Here is a 26,850-nt window from a genome sequence, read left to right on the forward strand (position 1 = left end):
AGTTAAGCTTGACTAACATAACCTATAGAGATAGGATATGATTTAAGCTGATTGCTCAAACATAAAAGACTAAGGCTTTGTTTGGGACGGCTTTCTTCCTGCTTCTTAAAGTGATTTTTTAGTACAAAAATTAACTTTTTTTTGTACTAGAAAGTCGGTTTAAGAAGCAGGAAGAAAGTCGTCCTTTGGGACGGCTTTTTTATTGATTTTTAAAGCGGCTTTCAAGTACAAAATTTTAATTTTTATACTAGAAAGCCGCTTTAAGTAGTAAAAATGTCATTCCTAAATGAAGCCTAAGACATGAATCATGTTATGCTAGACTATTAGACCAGATAATTCAATGAGATAAGATGGCCTATATATATAAATTTCAAAGCTAGATTATGATAAGATCACAACATAACATAAGATCAATAATGAAAGAGCAAGATCAAGTAATGATAAGAAGATCAACCAGATCAAATTGAATCCAATAAGATAGATAATTTTCCTACACATATCAAGATTAGGCTAAGATAAGACATTAAACATCATAAAACTAATTGTGGAATACCAAGATTAGGTTGAGATTTAGACTTTATTTGGGACGACTTTTTTATTGCTTTTAAGTTTTTGTACTAAACTCCTTTTAAAAAGCAATAAAAAAGTCTTCCCAAACAAGCCTTAAAAATCCACCGGATCGGCTGGGATTCAGTAGGAGAGGGAACATGCCAATGTATTTCAATGTCAAGTTGAGGTAAGCTAATCTATCACCTAGGATGATTAAGATGGACTGAGCTAACTAACTAAAGGTGTAATAAAGGTGATCTAGGATCACTATGATCATCATCTAAAAGAGAAAAGGATCCATTTAGGTTTCGTTTTGGACGGCTTTCTTACTGCTTCTTAAAGCAACTTTCAAATACAAAAATTTTAATTTTTATTCTAAAAAGCTGCTTTAATAAGTAGTAATAAAGCCGTCCCAAACGAAGCCTTAGTCTAGATTAAGCTTTGCCTAGGATTTACTAAGTTAATCAAATAGGATTATAGTTAACACCAATATTCATTAGTATCAAAACCTAAGAGACACATATATGTCTACTAGGGTCTTTAGAGCTTACACAGGGGCCAACCTATGCCTAAAGATGTTTTAAAATGTTTTAAAAGGGTTTAAAGATGCTCTAAACATTTGAATGAAAAATAATACTCGATATATCATCCCACATATTCTAGAGATTTATTAGAATGAAATAAGCTATGATGCATCGATACTTTTTTTAAAAAGGTGTGCAATATCCAACACGTATCTGATACAACACGCCTCTGACATATTTCGGACACATCGAAAATGTGTCCAATTAAAAAAACTATTAAATACAAATTGAATACGTGTCTTAAATATTTTATAATTTTTTAAATATAATTTATTGTATTTAAAATTTTATTTATTTAAATATATATAAAAAATAAATTTCCTATGTCACATCCACAACAAATCAATTGCTCGCACTCAACATCCCATTCATCGAATATTCTCATTTTCATTTCATTTTGACTGCTGCAACTTTGATTTCACAAGAATATCCTATGTTACTCAACATTAACGTTTGTCTTCATTACAACATCGATATTTCAAAACTATTTCAACATCAAAGTCTAACGTTGTGGTAATATTTATGCTCAACGTTAATAATTTCTACACCCACAACTTGACAAATCATCTTCATCCGACGTCATCTTAATATCAACAACAAACGCCTTCTTAACATTAACACCCAATACTTACTACATAACATCAATATCTGACTCTCGGCATCCTAATATTAATTATTTTAAACACAAATTCTAATTAAATGATTTATTATTTCTATATTTTTTTTAATATTATGCTTATTTAACTTTTATACACTTTAAAATATAAAAATTATAATATCATGTCAAACCCATATCCATGTCTTATATTTTCAATAATTAACATATCCTGTGTTCATACCTTATCCTTGTTCTGTCTATGCATCATAATTAATAAGGTTATCCATTAATTTCCATAATTTTTTTTATTTAAAAAACTTTAAATAAAAAAATTATGAAAAATCCATAAACAAAATAACATAAACTAAAACCTAGCTTAATAATTTTCAAAAGAAGTTTTAATTTTCTGAATTAAAAAATAATAATAAGTTCGTGCAATTTGAACACGGAAACAACAGCAATATAGTATTTGTTAGGACCCGGAGCCACTGGTTACGTAGAATAAATTTTTTGAGCTATAGTATTTCAGTCCTGTTATTCTACAGGAACAGTTAATTAATATTAATGAGCACAGAAATCTGCATGAAATCCACAGAACACAGCGCAAGTTTTTTCCTTATATGCTTATTTGGCATCTTCTGAAGAAGCCACTGCATTTCCCTTTAAAACAAATTAATTCACAGCACATAAGAGAAAGGGCAGCAAGAAATACCTGTGAAGCTTGTGTATTCCTATGATGACCTAGCTGTAAATAAAAATATCAAAAAAAAAAAAAAGATTCACCAGTTCGATATCTATCTGCCCCATTATGTGACAAGAGAAAAACCACCCACTGCAAAAAATACAGAGGGAGTATTAAGCAACAGAAGCACTTGCAGGAGGATGGAGAATACCTCTCTTTCGTAATGAAATAAAGCTTGCGGTGGGCAACTATTTGGCTACCACAAATTTATGCGTGTTTGATAGATAGTTGCCAGCAGAGTAGGGTTCTGCTACCCACTTCTCATTTCAGGAAATTATTGGGTTCGGACACCGGACACAGCTTATCGTTCGGAGACCAATCAAGTGCAGCCACCTTATCCAATACCGAGCAATGCCGAGCTCGGTACCGAGTAGGAGGTGATGCGGCACATTTTATTGGGTTCTGGACGGCGTCTGGTGTCCGAACCCAATAATTTCCCACAAAATCTACACAATCTACTTCCACCATATCCAATAATTTCATTGGGCTCTCATTTCAGTAGGTATAATTGAAACAGAATCTACACAGAGGCCCCCTTTTGAGTGCGTGCAGTCAATTTGTTTCATTGAAAATCTTACTTCCACCATATCCAAACTGCTGATACTGAAGTCACCTACATGATAATCTATCCAAACACCGCGCTTGCTGTTCCAATTTGCCTCATCTTTTTCATATTCATCCAAGAAGCAATCCCGAGATAATCGCTGGCCATCGGAAATGATAATCTCGAAGCGAACGGGTTTTATCTCCCAACCGTGGGTGTGTTCGTAATTACAAACACGGCGCCCGAGTCTCCTAGAAAATCTTCCAAGGTGCAGCCTGAATGACAAGCTGTACATTCCAGCTGGGAAAGGGAAGTTCAAAGATCCATTCACCTCAACCCACCACATTTGCTGCAGATAAGCCACTATTTGAAACCTGGTCCAGTATCAAGGAAGGATGTTTGAGTATGGTATTTATGCTTTCAGTTAAACTCAAAGAAATGAGCTAAAACATAAAACATGTATCAATCAAAATAGAGAATGTTCAGTGTGCATACTACTATCAGAGAAGAGGAAGAAAAACTACGTGGGAGAGCCACATAGAATTCTTCTTTCAAATTGCCATGATAAAGGGAATTTTTAGCATATAGTGAAGTGGTCATCTTTGTGAAACGACAATGAAGATAATCATTCATATTATGATGATTTTGCTACAGTAGCAAAAGTTTCTTAATAATCAATGCCATTTGTTTGTTTGCTAAGAAGAACAACTAATCGTGCTTTATAGCGATCATAGATATCATCAAAGCAAAGTTTGATTGAGTAAACTCACTTGCAATATATGGCTTTAATATTTGGAGGACACTCAATAATCTTCTAAATATGAATGTTTAACTAAAGCATCTTCCCAACAATTATGATTACTTGCTTCTGAATAGCTTGAATGAATAGAAACCAAGACCAAAGTGGTGTGAAAGCCATATCAATTTAGACGATGCGAAATTCTATAAGAACGTCTATGAATGGTGATTCAAATTTCACTTGAGTATCATCAAAGTGAAGTTTGATCGAGCAAAACCACTTAGATCCTATGGCTTTAACATTTTAAGGACACTCGATCATCTTCCAAGTATGATTATCTTCAAGAGCTCAAAGTTATTCAACCATAGCCTCTTTTCAACAATTATGTTTACTTGCTTTTTGAATAGTTTGAAAGAATAGAAATAAAGGCTAATGTGGCGTGAAAGCCATATGAATCTAGAGGATGAGAAAATCCATAAGGATGACTGAGAATAGTTATTGAAATATCATTAATAAGCTTAGGCGATGGATAAACTTGCTCAAGTTCAGGTCGCAGATCTATTTGCATGCGCTTGAATGGTGGATTATGCTCAGGAGCTAGAATTATGGATGCTTTCTTTTGTACACAAATTCATGTTTTGAATCTTTCAATACTAAAATTTTGTTTATTAAAACTAGGAAGAACAGGGAATTTTGACAAAGACTTAACTTTAATATAGAAGAAAAATAGATGCTCAAATAACACAACATGACAAAAGATTATAAATCTTTTAGAGCTTGGATTATAACACATAACCTTTGTGAAAGTTTATGACACACATATGCTAGTAGATTGGTAAAACAAAAACGCAACAAAATGTCTGCAAATTATTGTACTTGCGATGTTTCTAAAAGAGTAAATAATGAGATCAAATTCATATATAAAAGATGATAATCTATTAATTGGATAGGCCGTCTTCTTCAATGCTTCAACCCATAATTTAGGTGGAATTGAAAGCTCAAGTAATGAGGTTCAAATAACATCTAATAGGTCGCATTTTTTCTTTCAACTCCACTATTTTGTTGATGTGTATGGGGGCCAGATCTCTGATAAATAATTCCTTTGTTTTGAAGAAAGTCATGAAATTCAAGTGACATAATTTTACCTCAAAGTTGGATCTCAATATTTTGTTGGATCTCAATATTTTGATGTGGGATGATAAGTCTCAGCATAAGCAATAAATTTTTGAAAAGTTGTGAGTACTAAAGATTTCTAATGAAGAAAATAAATCTAGGTAAAATCACTATAAACATCGATGAATGTTACAAAATATTTATAATTTGCATGCAAAATAATTGAAGTGATACCTCATAAATCTTTATGAATAAAATCAATTTAATTTTCAAAACAACTACTATGTGATGGGAAAATAAGACTCTTGCTCTTTCGTACTTAACATGTTGAGCATTCAAATGAAGAATGATAATTAAATTAATCTTTCTTTTCCAACAAACTAGTTTTATAAATCAGATAAAATACTAGAATTTGGATGACCAAATCATTGCGCCAGAGAACATTAGTTTGATTTAATGCAGTACAAGACAATGAAACATCCTCATGAATGGAAGGATGTAAAGAAATAGTTCTCAAACTTTAAGCGCCTTCATGAGAATTTCCTCATCATCAAACCTTGCACAATACAATTATCACAATAAAATCAAACACCATAATAATAATCAAATAATTTTTCAATTGAGACGATATTAGTAGAGACCATAGAGATATGAGGATATCTGTCATTGAATAATTAATATCTTCAACATCATTGATACATAGTTGACTACCAATGATAATCTAAATAGATGATGATCCATGGTATGATAAGGCTATTATGAAGATGTGAAATATCAACCACATGATTAGAAGCATTTAAATCCACTTAGGAGTAAACTCAGATTTGTCCATAGCTGTTAAACCTATAGCCTAATCAATAACAATTATTTGTCTAGAATTTGGTTGTTGATTCTGAAGACATTTCCGACATTTTTTAAAAATGTGCCCAAATTTCTTATGATAATTGCAAAATTTCTTTTCAGAATTGGCAATAATATGTCTATAACCTTTGCAAGCGAACCAATTGTATATGTTGCATATATTTTTTTTTATTTTCTTATGGCTTGCATATTAAATAATGTTCTTGTGCACTAGATGTTGTTGAAATATACTCTTACAATATAGTTTTTTAAGGCATACATCCACAGAGGGAGAGGGATCATGATTCATCAAATTGAAATGAACAGCCAAAAAATCAAGATAAAGTTTAATCAGGAATTGGTCTTTTTTTTTTTTTTTTTGCTTTGTAAACCTCTTCAATAGCCAAAAGAGATTCAAATGATACTTTAGCATCAATTATATAAATTAATTCGATCCATAAGTTTCAAAACCTAAAGAAGTATTCATTGAGAGGTCTCCTTGAGTGTAATTAGCAATTTCATGCTGTCAGAAAGTCTAGTTGTATTATTTTGATTGTAAACTTTTCGTAAATACTCTCCCATATCTTCTGTTGTCTTAAATGACCTTAGATTGAGAACAATTACCTAATTAACAGACCCTATGATCCACATGATGACTCTTGCATCTTTATTTTGTTATTGAATCAGTTTTAGTGATTTAGATGATGCATAATCACTCTCATCAATGTGTCCCTATAGTGCCTTTCCCATACATAAAAAAAATTGAAATTCTCATGTAGATTAATTTTTACTAGTGAGTCGCAAGCTGAAAACGATCAAATTATTTATTGGTATGTTTGACATATTTTACATGATGTGATGAGGCCTCAACACAATGAGACACAAATATGGGATGATGCGAGCCAAGCATAGTAAGCCAAACAAATAATAAAGCGAGCCAAGCATAGTAAGCCAAACAACGGTGCTCGAAAAAAGAAAAATGCAATAGGGTGAATCACCAGCAACGAATCCTAATCGATGTTCACAGATCGTTGCAGAACTTCACTGGTACCGTAGGTGAATCACTAATGATGAATAAGATCCTCACAAGGTATTTGTGAGAGATGAAAAGCTTAAGTAGTGGCTTAAATACCATGATAATTGAGGTTATGCACAAATTGCTTGCCCTCCTCTAGAGGGCTCAACTCTTTATATAAAAAAATATATATAAATTATATGAGGCAAGAATTTGCACGATTTAATTTGTCCTGCTAACACAAAAAAAATCATAATCTAAGAATATTTCTTTTAATAATAATTAATTATACCTAATGTTAGCCATAATTTACAAGTGATAGTTGATACGGAAATAAATGCTGATAATTGCATATTTTGCATTGATATATCAAATTCTCCAAGGCATCATGCGTATACAAACAAAGTGAGATGAATAAAACAACATGCCAACCATGCCTTCATTCAAGTTTGTACTTCTACTAGTTTAAATGGTTAATATCAAACGATAAGTAGTCTAGGACAATGTGTTTCTTATTAGGCAAGCTGAAGATTATGAATTCAGTGGGTAGGCTAAGTTGAGATTATAAGATGTGATTCCTCACAAACTTAAGCTGAAGATTATGAATTCAATAGGTAAGCTAAGTTGAGAATATAAGATGTGATTCCTCACAAACTTAAGCAAAACTTGCGTATAAATGCATAAATCAACAAATACCCAAAACTTTTAGATCAATTACGTGTAGTGTAAAGCGAAATAGGTGCCAAACAATTTCTCCGTTCTACAAATATTCTACTTTATGGTATTTCCATACTTTTTGTGTGGATGGGATTTGGATCCTCTCCAAATAACATGATAAATTGCACAATGTGTGGTTAACTACCTATCCCTTAGCATCCAAAGTGGACTGGATGGCCAGAATCAACTTTGTGTAACATCAACATCACATTCTGGCTATCTTCAAAATAAATTCCAACCAACACATCGTGTAACGAAGTTAAATTATTAACATTGAGTACCAATATTCTACCATTTCAAAAATGTTGATATCATTAAATTATAGGAGGTTTAGGGTTCAATTTCACATTAGATAGATGAAAAATATATTCCCAACTTCCAAGTAATATAGATTGACTATCAATTGGAAAAAATCATCCAATAGAACAACAAGAAAGAGTAAACGCTATCTTGGTTCACAGTTATTTGTTTAGAACTACAACCCACCCCAATAGCTTTCTTAATATTTACAAGAGAACGTATTATCCATTGGAAGAAGAAATTCACCATATTCAACCTATTAATGTGCTTATTTAGCAGTAAGTTTTCCTGTAGAAACTTAAAGAGAATGTGATCTCACACTCAACCTTTCTTTTTAAAGTTGACCAATGCATGAAAGCATGGAGTTCTTTCCGAGTATGGATAATTACAGAAGCTTGAGTTCAAGTTTTAAGAAGGAAAAATTAAAATCTAAGATTTCCCTCAGCAAGACGAGACACATACAATGAGGTTGATCAAGACGTAAGCCTCAAACAAACAAAAAAACTCATAAATTAAAAATAATTAATAAATATGTAATAAACCATAAACATAAAATATTTTTAAAAGAAAAAAAATATATTTGATTGATATAATTGATAATTAATGTTAAGTGTGGCAGAGATGAGGATGCTCAGGTGGATGAGTGGCTTTACCCTTAGAGATAGGATACGAAATGAGCATATACGTGAAAAGGTTGGAGTAGCTCCAGTAGAAGATAAGATTAGAGAAAGTCGCCTTAGATGGTTTGGTCACATAAAACGGCGGCCTTGCGATGACCCGGTTAGGAGAGTAGAGGTATTAGATTTGACTTATGTTAAGAAAGGTAGGGGTAGATCTAAAAAGACTTGGTTAGAAAATATTAGGAATGACCTTTCTTTATTAGATTTAAACGAGAATTTGACTTTTAATAGGACACAATGGAGAAAAAGGATTCATGTAGCCGACCCCACGTAGTGGGATAAAGGCTTGATGTTGTTGTTGTTGTTGTTGATATAATTGATAATTAATCTTAAAATATGATTGATATTAAAATCTAATAGTACTATGGTTTAATATATTTAAATTTGCTATATGATTTGTTTTGTTTTATTTTGAATATAAAATGTTTAAGTGAATGATTCTTCCTATAAAAATATTTAAGTTTGGGAGTGGTGGTGGATAGCATAAAAATTGTTTGGCATGATTTCATTTAATTTTTTATCATAATTCAATTATTAACACAAATATTAAATTTAATTACTCCAAACATAATTTATAGTAACCATAAGATTTATTTGCTTTGGCATCATAGCATGATTTTACACAAATATTGATTAAATCTCAATTAAACCTTGGCCACCAAAAAGGCCCTAAGATTGGACTAAATTTTTTTACATTGGGATTTCAATCATTTCTCCCTACATTGACTAACTTTGTCAAGTTGAAGCTTAATTCTTATTATTGGAAGTTCGTGCTGCGTGATTATAATTGCAGCTCTGGAAAAGATTGTTATTACAACCAAATAATCCATTTGATTCTGATGGAACTTAAGTTGCAAAAATTCGGAATCCAAGAAAATAGCCCAAAAATAGTGGAAGAAAAGAAGATTTCTTGGATGAAAACACTCACAAACACTTCCTTTAGTCAAATATCAAAAGACTTACAAGTTTCCACGGATACAATGCTCCCAATTCGAGAAGGGAAGCTTTCTCCCAAGCCCTAGAGAAGAAGAAAGCTAAAACAGCCACAAAACAAGATCCTCCCAAAATAAACCCTAACTCCCCTTAAACCCTCACATGATCCCCTCCAAAATACCCTAAACACCCCTAGGGCAAACAAAATTCCCTCCCTTATTCATTTGGTGGGCCCCTTGGGCCCACCCGCCCCCCTTCTTTCCCTTCGGCCGACCGCCCAGGCAGGCGGGTTCTCCGCCTGCAGTAAACAAGAACCGGCCCTTTTTGGGCCGGTGTTGAAGGTGGATGGACCGGCTGGTCCGGTCCATCAGATTCCTTTCCATTGATTGTTTTCCTTTGAACTTGCGTGATTTGCTTGTCAATCTTTCTGATTGAATAAATTAAGCTCATTTTAATATTTAAATGTTTTAGATTCGAATTATGTTAGAACAGTTATTTAATTTTAATGTTATTGTTTCTTCTTTCAAAATAAATAAGTTTATGCTCTTTTAAGATGAAGATTTAATCTGAATCTATTTCATTTTCTCTTCAAAATAAATAAAAGAATATATATATATATATATATACACACACACACACCAAAAATATTCATATTTCTAATTCTGAGTAATCTTCTAATGCCAATATTTCTCAAATAGAAAATTCCCAAGCTAATCATGAATCATCTAAATAATCTATTTTAAAATCTTTAAAGCTCAATCCTGATATTCGAAGTTTTGTTTGGATTATTCCTCCCATATTGAAATTTAGGGCCATATCAATCAATTTCTCCAAATAACCCTGATTACATAAACATAAATGAATGTCATTCTCTCCTATCATGTTATTAATTAAATTTAAATTGATTAGAGTTCCCTTTGAAAATAAAACGTGTATGCTACTTAATATGTTTTTTTTAATTTTTTTTTGCTAAGTTGCATAGACGTCCCCAAATTTAGTTCTTTTCTAGTAAATGAGTTTCGATTTTGAAAGTAACAAGTGGTGAGAAAAGCACATTTTTAACTTATTATAGGGAACGTAGATGCACTCCTGCTACAGGTGTAAGTGAGTAAAGCCAGATCTTGAGCTAGCTCGAACTCAACTCGCAAACGAGCTCACAAGATATTAAGCTAGGAGTTCAAATTCGAACTCATATATTATACGACTATACGAGCTTGAGCTTGAGCTTGAACTTGGCCTAGCTTGGCTCATCGGCTTGTCGGGCAGGGTTGATTAATACTAATTAACACATCTGCATTTATATTAACCTAATTAATTATATTTGTCTCGATTCAAAATAAAAATTTGAGCTCCAAAACAAATCAATCTCGAGCTTGAGCAATCTAGTCGAGCTAGAGCCTCATATTTTTTACTCGAGTCGAGCTCTAGCTCGATGTAAATTAAACAAGCTTATCACAATTAAGTAAGAACTCGATTTGACCCAACTCAAAATCATTTACACCCCAAACTGGTGATGCACACAATGCTTTCCAAAATGTTTAATACATTACTCATAATTTAAAAAGAGAAGTTCTCCATTTTCTCAAGCAAAATTCATGACCTCTAGATGAATAAAAAGGGAGGAAATGATGATTGTATTAAGATTTATTGATAAATATGGATTTATAAATAAGTGGTTTTTTATATTAATCATATTGAAGAAACTAGTGTATCAACTTTAAAAGAAAATTGTGATATTATTTCAAAAACAATCTCAATATTTGACACACTTTAGGTTATTGATATAATGGGGTGAGCGGAATGGAGAGCAAGCTTTAATTATCAATAATTTTCTTTTTTAATATTATATTTATTATTTGGCATACATACTTCAGTTGACATTAGTAGCAAAATCAAAAGATGTATTTTTTAAATGTTATTTTTATATAAAAAGTATTTTCATTTAATCTTTTTTTGTCTACTTATGATAATTTAGAGAGTCTAAATTCTAGTTTCAAATTATTTTAGTATGTTCTTTGTCTTTAAATTTTGATTCCACCATTGACCATATCACTCATATGCCCTAATGCTAGCATCATATTGTTAGACCGGTCCAATGGACTGGTCCACGCGGGACCAGCCCAGGTGCAACGAGGCGAAACTTCCGTCTCCCATTTCAAACAAGGCCGAATAGGAAGGTTTTTGAATGGATTTTAGGAGATAAATTGAATGTAGGGACTGTTTAGGGAATTCCTTTTAATTTGTATGCATTAAATAGTTGGTTTTCCTAGGGTTTAAGTATCGTGAATTTGGCAAAAATTTGAAATCTCTTAGATTTAGGTTTTCTTTGGGCTCTAGCTGCGTCTAGAGATTTGGGAGCGATTGATCCTCCCCTCGAATAGAGGATCAATTGTATCTTGCTATTTTATGTTTTCCTTTCATCAAAAATTACAAATTATCTACATTTTTTGTGATGTTGTGCGGACTTTTGTGAAGAATTTTCGCTGCTTTCCGAAGATTGATAGGAAATACTTGCGATCTACAAGTGTTTCCTATCAAATTGGTATCAGAGCATCGATTTGGGACCTTAGGCGGCTGAAATTCAAAATTTTCAGCAAGCTTTTGGCTTCCGTAAGTGCGTTACATGAGATCTGTGGGGAAGAACGATGGCCGGAAAGAAGGTTGAAGTTTTGGAAGGCGAATTGGGACAGTTAAAATCATATCTGGAAGGAATTTTTTTTTTTAGATCAAACAAGGCCGAATAGGAAGGTTTTTGAATGGTTTTTAGGAGATAAATTGAATGTAGGGACTGTTTAGGGAATTCTTTTTAATTTGTATGCATTAAATAGTTGGTTTTCCTAGGGTTTAAGTATCATGAATTTGGCTAAAATTTGAAATCTCTTAGATTTAGGTTTTCTTTGGGCTCTAGCTGCGTCTAGAGATTTGGGAGCGATTGATCCTCCCCTCGAATAGAGGATCAATTGTATCTTGCTATTTTATGTTTTCCTTTCATCAAAAATTACAAATTATCTACATTTTTTGTGATGTTGTGCGGACTTTTGTGAAGAATTTTCGCTGTTTTCCGAAGATTGATAGGAAATACTTGCGATCTACAAGTGTTTCCTATCAAATTGGTATCAGAGCATCGATTTGGGACCTTAGGCGGCTGAAATTCAGAATTTTCAGCAAGCTTTTGGCTTCCGTAAGTGAGTTACATGAGATCTGTGGGGAAGAACGATGGCCGGAAAGAAGGTTGATGTTTTGGAAGGCAAATTGGGACAGTTAAAATCATATCTGGAAGGATTTTTTTTTTTTATTTTCAAAATCAAATCACCTCCAACAATGAAAGATTGGAAGGGAAGTTCACGGTTATGGAAGAAATGATAAAGAGATTACTTGAAATGAAGACCAATCCAGCGACATCGGAAGTAAGAGAGACCACCGACGGTCATGGCATGGGAGGAAATCCGAACCCGTTGCGAGGGAGGAGTAATTCGGAGGTGGAGATCCTGGATGAGGAGAACGACATGCCCCCTCTAGAACCGATTTCTAGAGAAGAGATGAGTAGGGGATATGACAAACGAGAGGCTGATTTTGACGGAAGAAGAGAAGAATTTCATCGCCCATGTGCTGAATTTGAGAGAATCCAGCGTCGAGGTGCTGATTTTGAAGGGAGAAGGGAGGAATTTCATCGCCGAGGTGCTGAATTCGAAAGAGTTCAACGTCGAGGGGCTGAATTTGAAGGAAGAAGGGAGGAAATTCATCGTCGAGGTGCTGAATTTGAAGAAATTCAGCGTCGAGGTGATGATTTTGAAGGAAGAAGGGGAGAGTATGAAGAGGGGTTCGAGTATAATCGTCGGAGGGATGATCGGGACACTTGGGGGGATACCAGAGAAATGGAGGAGATCCAAAGGTGAGGAAGCTGAAAATGCCCATCTTCGAGGGTGAGGATGGACATGGGTGGATTTATAAGGTGGAGCGATATTTTGCTGTCAATGGGCTGACGGAGGAGGAGAAATTGATAGCTGCGGGAATGTGCTTGGAGTGAAAGGCCTTAGCCTGGTATCAGTGGCGTGACAGACGGAAGCCTATCCGGAGCTGGCGGGAGTTCAAGATGATTATTAGAGCGTTTCTGAGCAGATGAGGGAGGAGACTTCTATGAGCAATTCTTTGCCCTTACCCAGGAAGGCACGGAGGCAGATTACTGGGACAGGTTTGAGTATCTGGCTAGTAGACTGGATCATATCTTGGAATCAGCCCTGGAAGGGAATTTCATGAAGGGACTGAAACTGGAAATAAGAACAGCAGTCAGAGTGTTGGAGCCAAGGAATCTAGGCAAGGCCATGGAGTTGGCCAAGTTGGTGGAAGACCAGAAGAAGTTTGAAAGAGAGACTCGAGGAAACTGCTCATGAGGCTCTTACAGGACGACGATCACTCTTCTAGCACCCAGGGGCCTACATCAAGCAACATTAATGATATCACCAGGGAGAAGCCAGTATGAGGAAGGAGTGGGGAAAATTTCAAGAGGCTGACAGAATAGTTAATTATGAATTGAAACCTATACATCTGCACATAGCAGCTTCAATCAAACAAATGGGACACATTGAGTTGAGGGGAAGGGGAGGGATCTTTCATCTAAAAACATTTTCTCTGTAATTTCATCTCTAAATGTTGGCTTTGGCTTAACAATGTATTATTTTCAATGGCATTTTTTTCCAACAACCACATCTTAAAGTATGACATTACTTCAAAGACAGTTCTATTTTCTCCTTTATACTCTAATTTAATAGTTTCTAAATGTTTGCACATTATTTAACAATGCTACAAGTGCCAACATAAAGATCACTCAACTATTTGAAATGTTCCTAATCAATTCTAAAGCCTAAAGCGATTATGTATAACAAATTAAAGATTTACTTCCTATAAATATTAAAATAATAAGAAATCATTCATATCACCTGTACAATTAAAATGCAACATAAAATATCCTTAGATGTGGCTAGCATTTTCAAAGATCCTACTGGTACTTTTAGTTAAGATGTGAACTAATTGTTGTTCTCTATTAGCGAACAAATACAGAATAGGGAAACTTCACAAAACTCCCTTTAGTATTCCCTTATTTTAAAAAGGAACAATAATTTTTAAAGTTCAATATTCAAGACCCTTACCTCATTTCACTGTAAACAAAAAAATTGGCATACCTAATGTATAAATATTCCTGCCAAAACAGGATCTAAGGAGGTGACTTGTGCATCATTACCCCTATTTTGCAGAGATAAGATTTGCCTCATTCAAATTTGAAACTCCAAACCATAATAGAAGATTAGAATCAACCTAACCATTGTGCTACCCATCCTCTAGAAAATTATAATTAAAACTAATTAATTAAATATTTTTTTCTAACTCCGAGCTACACCCCTAAATCTTGCTTGCTGCCTAATTGTCCTCTCTAATCTTGCCATTGAGCTAGCGTGGACTTGCTCAAACCAATCTTAAAGGCTTCAATTTCACAATACCCTCTATCAACAATATCAATGCTTAAGGGAACTTAGCGATGAGATTGGGAATGCTATGGTCACTCAAACTTATCAGGACAACTAAAATCACTATTCACCTAAAATATTTCAAACGAATAAAAAAAGATGGTCCATCCAAGCAAGCATGTTGGGATTGCATCTAGCACATGCATACATGCATGACTTGCAACCAACTGAGAATTTTATGCATGATCAAAAACAACAAGTTTTTATCCCACTACGTGGGATCGGCTACATGAATCTTTTTTCTCCATTGTATCCTGTTAAGAGTCAAACTCTCGTTTAAATCTAATAAAAAATGTCATTTCTAATATTTTCTAACTAAGTCTTTCTAGGTCAACCTCCACCTTTTTTAGCATAAGCCAAATCTAATACATCTACTCTCCTAACCAAGTCATCGAAAGGCCGTCATTTTATGTGACCAAACCATCTAAGGTGACTCACTCTAAATTTATCTACCACTAAAATTACTCCAACATTTTCACGTATATGCACAATTCATATCCTGACTCTAAGAGTAAAGTCACTCATCCACCTGAGCATCCTCATCTCTACAAATTAACTTAATATTATTTTGTCTCTTAATCTAAGAATTTTATGCATGATCATAAGAAAATATACATTAACTTGAACCTTTTAGTGTCACTCAAACATCATTACCTAGTTATATAAACTAGGTACTACGTATTTTGAAATATTTAGATTGGGTGCAATCCTTATAAATTAGACAAAAAAAGGATAGCATTTTTTTAAGTGAAATTTTTTTGGGGGGTTTCTTGACACCACTAGATTTCAACCGAGTCATCCCTTGCAAAGATCTCACAAGGGATCTTATGATTCAAATTCCGCCAAGATTGATGCTAACAAGCTTGCACATTTTCATTAGCTTTAGGTCTATCATTAGAGAGGGCATTGTGAGGTTGATGAGATGACAATGGAAAGAGATGAGGGGAAAGATGATTAAAAAGGTAATTAATTGATAGTATAAATGGTTAATTTTCATTGTTCTTATGTGCAAGCAAATGAAAACAAAAGGGACTAGACTACTGAGTATTAAAAAAAAAAACTTATCCTTTCTCATGCAAATGAAATAATGAAAGGTGTTTACAAACTTGATAAAATAAGAATTCTTTAATTGGATCTAGTATCAACTGAACTCTAAGTTTCCATATAATGTTAAAAGACAAACTTGCGATATTAGGACATAAGCACCAAATTCATCTGATGCAGCAGAAAAAGATTATTTCAGAAGATTCTACAATTTTTCAATATTTTAGAATTTTATTTGAGTTTTATTTAATTTGATAATTAGGATCATCTTTGTTTTAAATTATATAATAGGCGTTTCAAGAGTTATCTAGGTTTATATTAAATCAGAATTAATATAAGTTATCTAGAAACCCTATTTCTATAAATAGGGATGGAATGGTTGTTACTTGGATTATTGAATTATGAATTGAACTAATTTTCGCTTGATTTTCTATCTCTTTAAATTTGGTTGCTCCTCTTCGCTCTCGTCCTGGTCACTCTTTCGCCCTCTCTATATCCTTGTGATATTTTCCTCTCCTCCCAAGCTGCTATGTTATAATGCTTGTTATATTACCCAACGTGCAATAGATATGTTATAGTGATCACGCCCTTATCCCTTTTCTTCTCTTAAGGTTTCTTCTTTCTTTAATTTCCACATATCCAAGGAGAAATCCATCAACAAATCAAAGATATTCAAAATATCAAAGAAGAATATAAACAACAACAAAAAAATCATCATCAAATTCATATCAAATCAACATTTCTTCTACACTCAAACATCTAGATTCGAAAAGAACAAGAGAAAGATTGAGAGATGGTTCCATAAAAGAAATTTGTTTAAGATTAAATAAATATATAGGGAGGAGAACAAGTGATCGAGATGCTTATTTACCCTCTCCTTCATCTAATTTTGTGTTGGAAGGAGCATGTAGAACACAACTTTACATAATAAAAGTAAGGTAATAATCATATTTCCAACATGGATTTACTGCATATAAGAAAGATAGAAACTAAAAAGAAGACAACATAGTATATAGAAGACTAAATATCAAATCATAATTGCATGGTATGAACCCTTACCAAACACCCTCGCTCATCAAAGATGCACGTGGATACAACAAGGATGGGAGTTGCAGGTAAAAATAGATAGATAAAATATTTACAACTTCACCATAAAAAAGTATCAATATTCTTTACATAACTAAAATTGTATAAACTATATCAAAGAAAAGGAAATGCACACTCCTGTACAATATCTTGTGTTAAATGCTTAAGTTCTTAACAAAGTCTTGTGGCCAAATTGCAAATTGATAACACAATTCCAAAAAAAACCAAGCAAATCAAAAAAATTTAACTCCAAGAAGTGAGAAAATTTTTAGTTTCTCTTGTGCACAAGACACCTATGATGATAAACGATTTTACATTTCTTTCTCAATCTATTGTCTCTAACTAGAGGTGCACTACTTGGAATCCATCAAAACCAGCCGTCCACCTCACTGAGCGAAGAGTTAAATTTAGTAAAAATGTCCTTAGTGGTTTAAAACGTCCATGCCATATTGCCATGCATTGCCCTCCTACCTACTCAACAATAATTCAACAACTTGATCCTAAATAGAAACCTAGTTTAAACAGTAACTTAAGGTTCAATTACTCAAAACTCCTACATGCTAAATACCACTCTACCTAATGGTCTCAAGAACAACAAAAGCTTTCTGATACACAAGCGCTGGAAAATTTTAAACAAATGTTAAATCAATACTAGACGCAATAATCTCGTTTTGCACCTGGACTCTTCAGTATTAATCCAACTCCAATACCTCCGGTCATCTATTCCCGTTATACTCATCGCCTTCGCAGAGACGGAAACACAGACTCCACCGGTAAGCCGATTGAGCCACATCGCCTGCAAAACCCTCGTCGGTCGTCAACAACAGAATCTAAAAGCAACCTCAACAAGAATTTTAAATAAAAAAAAACTAAAAAGGGTTAGACTGTCGTTGACACCTTGCCGTCGTCAAAGAAAACAGAACGAGAGAGGATTGCGAAGATATCCTTCTTCTTGGAAATGTTCTGGTAACTCTCGGGGGGCAGAAACTCGAGGATGGAGGGGTAATTTCCGGGCAGTTTCGACTCCCAGACAGAATCAGACGAGGCTGCGCCGCGAAAGGCTCGGTTGAGGCGAGCAAGATTGCAGATCTCCGGCGGCGTGAGGTGCATGAATACGCACGCCACGCAGCTCTCCGGTATGTCTCCGAGCCCTCGACCTCCGTCGCCAGCATTGTTACTCTCAGTCAGGCTGGAGAGAGAAGCCCCCATCACCTCTCCTCTCCGCTTCCCTCGAACCTCTTCGCTAGGGCTTTCCGCTTACTCTTTCTCTGCAGCCTCTTCTGGTCTCTATCAATCGACCTCATTGGAAATCCGAGTCTTCCTTTTATAGCCCCTTCGTTCTCCGACGAGTGGCTTCGGCGGTCGAGGGAAGCTCCGGGCTTGTGATCTCCGCCCTGATTGTGTCGCGATTTCGGCCTAAAGAGGTCACAAACAGCTTCAGAACTCGATTAATAACGTGACAAGCAATACTTTTTTTTTTCAATGATGCTCGGCAAAGTTCAGCCTAATGAATTATGAAGCCAATCGAAGCTTTTTCCTCATATTGACCATACCCATCCACTTGGACATTCAACATTGGGGTTAAATTGATTTACATTACTAATCATCTTATATCATATATTATCGTATTACTTACAATGTAGTGCGTAACAAGCTTTAAGATCATCAATCTGTAGTGGACTGCATTCAAAAAGCGTGAAAAATTCACAGTTATGAATGGGTACGACGTTTCAAAAGTTACTATGAGTGTGCGTTGTTGGGTGAAGCCCGCCCGCTTAGAGCATGAGTATCCAATGGATATCGAACTAGAACCACATGTAGGATTTTGATATTGACACTTGACTTGAAAAAAAAGGTTATTATTGACATTTTAAATAGTTGAATTCAAGTTTTTAGCTTTTTTTTTTAATGACAAAAAATTGAGGGTTAATATAAAAAAGAAATTATAAGTAGTGGCTATTACAATAATAACCTCAAAACTAATATGTAAATAAATAATAATAATAATAATTTGTAAATAGTAGATTGAGTCCATCATATTCCTATGAGTAAGATGCACACCACTTTATTTTATGTTATTTATATATATAATACCTAAAATTGAATATTCCATATCTGACACACGTATACAACTTTAGTATCAAATATATCACTCATATATTTCATCCATACCACTCATCCTACCATATAAACTTTAATATTTTATTCGTTGCATGCATATTGGTCCTATCGGTGATATGTATGGATTATTAAAATTTTAGGAGTTAGATATTTAAATAAAATGAAATAAAATGGTATGTATGTAAATCCTTATATGTATGAAAATCCTCCTATAAAAAAATGTGATCATCCAACTGCACAAGCAACAAAATATCAAATAAAGGCTTAGGTTTCATTTGGAACGACTTTCTTACTGCTTCTTAAAGCAGCTTTTGAGTACAAAAGTTTTAAATTTTGTACTCCAAACGAAACCTTAGTGTCACTGATGAAATTGTATGAGTATGGACATTCATGTAAATTTAAAATGTCAAAATATTTAAGCATTCAAACTTTAAACTTCCATGTTTGATCATGGGATCATCTAAAATTTATTTTTATTTAATATTAGTTTAGAGGAATTGAGATGAGTTGATGAGACAAACCTTATGATGCTAGAAAAAATTTTGTTTAATCTAAGTTCAATTAGATCTAAATAAAAGTCTAAAATGATAATTGAAATTTTCTTCGGATTGTATGGAAAATCAAATGATATATGAATATTGTTTGTTTAAAATTGAAATGAACAAATTGATGAGACGAATCAAATAACTCTAAGGTCGTTTAGTTCCAATATTATTATGGTATTAAGAGATCTAAGAAAATATTTTATAATTAAAACATGTCAAAATGAGGTCCCAAAAAGGGTTCCATGGAAAATAATATAAAGCTAGGCCCAACGTCGCAGTCGATATGTGTTATCAGCGCCAACTTCAATGCTATTCATTGCCACCACTCCAAAGTACGTTGTCGCCAACAAAGCTCATGCCCGTCGTCAATACCAACACTAGCACCCATCATAATCAAGAAAATCGACATTGATCGTCAAATTACCAACTCGGAGGTTAATATTCAATTTCAAGAATATAGCAAATATCGATCTTCGCCGTCAAGGTTAATGCCCACCTTCTCGTTTGCCAAGCTCCCATCTTATAAAGTGAATATTATAGCAAATTACCATTGTTTGCTTATTAACTACTTTAGCATTACATGACTCCTCATATTTTTATCAAAGAAGTCATATTTCACAGTTAATGTCTACTACATTTGTATTAATGTATTCTCTTATTATGAGAAAATATGTCATTTATAATATATATCACACATTAGTAGAATCATTGCAACTAACTCATGAAAGGTGGTTTTTTCACCTTCCCATATTTCCCATATAAAATTTTTATATCTTTATTGAGTTATTATTAACTAAGCTTATATATGTTCATTTATTTCTTATAGTACTAGGATGATAACTTCTCTCTATTATGATAAATATTTTAGCATGCAACAAGACTAATCATAAAATAAAAATCAAGCCAACCCAATAAAAACTACTAAATCTAGAAGTTGTCGTATAGAGAAATACTTATAGAGGGGACCATCACGTTATCTATTTGTAATATGAAATAAAAATCCAATCACAAAATGCAGTATCATAACAAAACGCAAAATCAAAGCATGACACATATAGAGTTTTAAATTCAGGGGTCAATTTGGGATGTCTATCGTTTTTTTGGAAAAGTAATTGTAAAGCTGTTATGAGAAAAATAACTTTTTGAAAACTGTTGTAAAAAGCTACTTCCTAGCATATAAGGCTCCATTTGGGGGCGAATTATTGCGTCCGGTCACCTGACCTCCGGACAACCAATCCGGATGCGCCAACTCATCCAAATACATCGGGTTCCGATGTATTTTGGTGAGGTGACACATCTGGATTAGTGTCCGAATGAATCCGGACGCCGAACGCAATAATTTGTCCCATTTGGGATGACTTTTTTGCTACTGCTCTAATACAAAAATTAAAAATTTTCTACTAAAAAATTGTTTTAAGAAACAGTAAGAAAGTCATCCCAAACGAAGCCTAAATTTATTGAAAATAGAAAAGAAATAGTAGCCAAACATAAAATATGGTTGCGATTTAGAAAGCATAGTAAGAAAATTATTTCAAATAAATCCTAAATATTTTAGTTTAGGAGAACAAACTACACTCTTTGATGAATGATCCCAAATTCTAGCTATAGTCGTGCGTTCTAAATTAGAGAAGATCACAGTAACAATTTATACACTCAAAAGTCTTCCCCAACAAAATAATGCCTATGCATGTTAGAGAGCTAGAATTATAAGGGATGGTGCTTATAAACAAGTAATAGAAGAGAGTAATAAATAAATAAATAAATAAATAAATATATATATATATATATATATTATAAAAATAAGTATTATAGATTCTTATTATAAATATGAGGCGCATATTCTAATATTTATATTGATATATCATCAAAAAATTTTCTTGATCTGATACGAATCTCGAGGCAAAATCAGGTCGGAAGTTTCAAAAATTAAATCTAGGACCATCTGAACTCCGATTTTAGCTAACTTATAGTCGAAATGAGCATCTCAAAAATACAAACCCAACGACACAAAATTCAACTCGATCCGAGCCCAAATGGGTCCAAATCAAAAACCCGAAGCACATTCGGAAGGTCCAATCCATAATTTGGATTATCAAAAAGTTTCCAAATATGACATGCTTATAGTCGAATCGAGCGGCTCGACGAGACAAATCCAACGAACCCAAGATCACTGAATTCCGATATCATTAAGACCTTCAAATGTCTGATGAAAGATCCACAATAAAGGGCTTCAATATCTGCCATCCATCCAAACCACTCTGCATTTTTCCTTGATCCTCCTATTTACGGGTCATGTCACTCTCATAAAACTATAAATAGCCCCTCATTTCTCTTAAGAGGGGTACCCAAGAAGGAAGAAGAAGAAGAAGAAGAATAGAACAGAAGAAGAGGAGGGAAGAAACTCCTTATCGACCACTGGCGGAGTTCCGCCTGACTTTCAAGTGACGCCGGAGTTCCGCCTGACTTTCAAGTGACATCAGAGTTCCGCCCAACTTTCAAGTGACGCCAAAACTCCACCTAATCTCCAAGTGAAGCCAGTGTTTCACCCAACTTTTAAGTGGCGTTGAAACTTCGCCCGATCTCCAAGGGATGCCGAAATTATGTCTGATCTCCAAGTGACTCTAGAGTTTTGCCCGAATACCATCCAACGCCCGAGTTCTCCCCGGTCGTCGACTGACGTCTGACGTCGGACCTCACTCGTCACCAGATTTCTACCTGACGCCTTCCTTCTGACCTCTGTCGTTAGACATCGATCCTACCGACCTCCATCGCCCATCAACTACGGTCCTTCCAACCAAACGAACATGTCCAAAGTGACTCATTGTATTCCCATCATATACTTCATATAATATACATCAAACAGGGCCTTCCCCCTAAGGAAGGGCCTCATTTGTAATTAATTTTAAATAATAGTGCATTCATTCAAACCGAGCTAGGCCCCGCAGTTTTCCCCCCTTTTAAGAGATTTTTCACTTAAAAAACTTTGTGTCTCATAAATTCTACACCATCTATCTTATATGATTGCATGCCGGATTTTCATACAAAGTTAAGACGTTAAATTTATATTTCTCTGCCGCCGTGAATACTCCAGGTCGCAATAGTTTGGCGTCGTCGGTGGGAAATGTGGTTCCCAAATAGGGGTCCAATTTTACTCCAATTTTAGAAGGTCATTCATATCAACTTCATAACATCAATCATTGCTGCATCAATTTTATAAGAATTAGATGCAGACTGGGAGGCAACTTTGGCTCCAACCATGGTAAAAAAAATCCTCCAATTCTTTCAATATCAAGATGATATTTCAGGAAAATCCCAATAATAGAAAGGATACTTCCAATCAATTGCAAGCTTTATACATTTCATATCTAGAATTCTACTTCTTGAGCAAGATTTTAATCTTGACATCAAAAAGGAAGTAATATTCTAAAGATGGATCATTCTTTACCTTTGATTCAAGATACACGCGGCATTCGCCCCCTCTGAATCAAGACAAAATCGATCCTAAGGGGATTCAATTCAACTTTTTCCACACAGGTTAACGTCATCGAGCAGGACTCTGACATACAATCTTAGATAGGTCATACATCCTTTGTGGATTCTCTCGACCTCTTCCACATAGGTTTAACGTCATCGAGCAGGGCACTGACATACAACCTCGAATATGTCATACATCCTTAGTGGATTCTCTTGACCTCTTTCACATAGGTTAACGTCATCAAGTAAATGCTCTAACATACAACCTCAGATAGGTCATACATCCTTGGTGAATTCTCTCAACCTCTTCCACATAGGTTAACATCATTGAACAGGGCCCTGACATACAATCTCGGATAGGTCCTACATCCTTGGTGGATTCTCTCGACCTCTTTCACATATGTTAATATCATTGAGCAAAGACCCTGACATACAATCTCAGATAGGTCATACATCCTTGATGAATTCTCTCGACGTATTCCACATATGTTAACGTCATCGAGCTAGGCTCTGACATACAACCTCAAATACGTCTTACATCATTAGTGGATTCTATCAACCTCATCTACATAGGTTAACGTCATCGAGCAAATGCTCTAACATACAACCGTGGATAGGTCATACATCATTGATGGATTCTCTCAACCTCTTACATACATGTTAATGTTATCGAGCATGGCTCTGACACACAATTTAGGATAGGTCATATATCCTTGGCAGATTCTTTCGACCTCTTCCACAATAATCGAGCAATGCTCTAATATACAACCTCGGATAAATCATACATCCTTAGTGGATTCTCTTGACTTATTTCATATAGGTTAGCGTTATCGAGCAACGCTCTGACAAATAACCTCATATAGGTCATACATCCTTAGTGAATTCTTTCGACTTCTTCCATATAAGTTAAAGTCATTGAGCAACACTTTGACATACAACCTCAGATAGGTTATACATCATTGGTGAATTCTCTCAACATCTTCCATATAAGTTAATGTCATTGAGCAACGCTCTAACATACAATCTCGGATATATCATACATTCTTGGTGGATTCTCTCGACCTTTTTCACACAGGTTAACATCATCGAGCAACGCTTTGACATACAACCTTGGATAGGTCATACATCATTGGTTGATTCAATCAACATATTTCACATAGGTTAACATCATCGAGTAGCGCTCTGACATACAACCTCAGATAGGTCATACATCCTTGATGGATTCTTTTGATCTCTTTCATATAGGTTAACGTCATTAAGCAACACTCTGACATACAATCTCAAATAGGTCATACATCATTGGTGGATTCTCTCAACCTACTGCACATAGGTTAACATCATTGAGTAACGCTTTAACATAAAAACTCAGATAGGTCATACATCCTTGGTGGATTCTCTCGACCTCTTCCATATAAGTTAATGTCATCGAGCAGGGCTCTAATATACAATCTCGGATATGTCATATATCCTTAATAGATTCAAGTGACTTCATTTCTACTGCACACTAAAACATCTCATACAACTTCTTCTTCAAAGAAAGGTTATAACGTTATCATCATCAAGCCTCTACTCAATCGACACCATAAATATGTCGCTAGATTACTAATATGGCACACTACTTCGACCCCTTCCATCGGAGATGTCTGATGTTCGCACGCTTCAGTATGGATGTATATTGCCTTAAAAAATGTCATTAGACACCTGCCATCATCGGCCCTTTGTCCGATGTCTACCGACGGTCCTTTACTTTATATCAGCCATCGTCGGCTTCTCGCTTAACTACTAATAGTATTACATCCTCCAACTCTCTTCTTCTGCTCCTCACTAAACTATTGTCTGCCAACAGATTTCCACTCGATCATCCATCGTTGATGAACTTCTGCTCAAACAACATCAAAATTCTCCTCCCGTCACTAGACTTCTGCCTGCTGTGGGACTTTCATCGAAATTCTATCTGACGCTAAGCTTCCTCCCATTTTTAGATTTCTACCCATTGCGGGACTTTTGTCGGAATTCTACCCAACGCTAAACTTCCCCCTATCACTGGACTTCTGCATGTCGTGAGACTTTCGTCAAAATTCTACCTAACGCTGAGCTTCCTCCCATCATTAGAGTTCTACCCATCGCGAGACTTTCATCGAAATTCTACCATATGTTAAATTTTCTCACGTCACTGGACTTCTACTCATTATGGGACTTTCATCAGACTTTGAATAGTATGCTGACAATCATCGATTTTCCCTCGACCGCAAGATCTCTTAAAGAAGGAAGGGGAGACTCCTACTCAGTGATCTTAAACCTGAAAAGGAATAGGGGAATGTCTCAAAGTGAGGGAGAAAAGAAAAAAAAAAGAGGAAAAATTTTCCTTCTACACAAAATAAGGGCACTAAAGCTTGATAGGAGAATGTCGATTATCTACGATAGTAGAATGCCTCTAATATAAAAAGAAGAACACAAGAGAAGAATGAGGAAAAAATCTCCTTCTACATAAGAGAGAGACGCTGAAGCTTGATAGAGGAATGACGTCTATCTACAATAGTGGAATGTCTTCAATTTAAGAAGAAGAAAAGAGGACAAGAACAGGAATGACTACAAAAATTCTAACTTCTACATAGGAGAGGGGCACTAATTTTGCATAGGGAAAGTCACCTACGAAAAAGTAGTGGAAAACCTCAACTGTAAGAAAGTTAGAAAAAGAAGAAAGGAACAAAAATGCTACAAAAATTATAACTTTTATACAAGAAGATGAGCACTGATTTTGCGTAGGAAAAATCACATACAAAAAAATAGTGAAAAATCTCAAGTGTAAGAAAGTCATAGGGAGAAGAAAGAAGAAGGAACAGTTTTCCCCCTGGCCCTAGGGGGCAGTGGCGGAGCTAGAAACTTTTTTTAGAGGGGGCACAAATGCTTTAAAAAAATTTTCCCTCAACTTTTTTGCATCCGGGCTTGGGACCGGCATTGGCAGTTTTAAAATTTTTTTAAAAAAGATTGAATACTAAATATAAGATAAAAAAAACTTATAATTTATAGCGTCTGCTTTTCATATTTTGAAAAAGATTAACAATTACACTATTTTCAATATAATCCAATATTTCCTTCTCAATATATGCGAGTAAAGTATCATTCATCCACTGATCTCCAATCCTATTTCGCAGTCGAGTTTTAATGATAGCCATTGCAGAAAATACTCTTTCTACTCCTGCTTTTGCAAATGACAAAACTAAAGCTAGTTTTAATAGCCTGAAAACAAGAGGATACAAAATATCTTTCTTGTTCTGTATCATTGTCTCAGCAAGGTGTCCAATATCTTTTAATAATGAGAACTATGGATCTGACTGCATATCCATGATATAAGTTTCCAACTGATTGTCTAGAATTTCCAATTCAACAGGAGTAAAATCACATGGATAAAGGTGTGCCACTCGAATTAATCTATCTTTACTGAATGCACAAAAAGATTTAGATGGATTCAAACAAGCAATAGATAAAAGTAACTCAGTATTCGTCTATGTGAAACGATTATTTAACTCTTGAAGTTGCATATCAATAACTTTGTAGAATATTTCAACTCTAAAGTGATGTAAATTTGTCATATCTTGAGCTCTACGACGAGGCCGTCCCCGAGCAACCCATCTATCATTCATGTTAGGAATATCTATTTTGTGTTGCTCACAAAAAGAAGTTAGCTTGGTGATGAACTCTTC

At 34.7% G+C, this 26,850-nt stretch overlaps 1 protein-coding gene across 1 annotated transcript; it reads right to left on the bottom strand.

The window, feature by feature from the left end:
• Nucleotides 1–2,432: 2,432 nt before the first annotated feature.
• On the bottom strand, nucleotides 2,433–18,490 carry LOC110100475 (F-box protein PP2-A15). The gene is made up of 3 exons (XM_020827998.2): nucleotides 17,904–18,490; nucleotides 17,684–17,802; nucleotides 2,433–3,391 (listed from the first exon to the last, which is right to left on the bottom strand). The coding sequence occupies exons 1-3, from the start codon at nucleotides 18,213–18,215 to the stop codon at nucleotides 2,953–2,955; spliced, it is 870 nt and encodes a 289-aa protein (XP_020683657.1). The 5' UTR covers nucleotides 18,216–18,490; the 3' UTR covers nucleotides 2,433–2,952.
• Nucleotides 18,491–26,850: the final 8,360 nt, after the last annotated feature.

The sequence above is a fragment of the Dendrobium catenatum genome, unplaced genomic scaffold, assembly GCF_001605985.2.
Source record: "Dendrobium catenatum unplaced genomic scaffold, ASM160598v2 fragScaff_scaffold_353, whole genome shotgun sequence".
NCBI lineage: Eukaryota > Viridiplantae > Streptophyta > Magnoliopsida > Asparagales > Orchidaceae > Dendrobium > Dendrobium catenatum.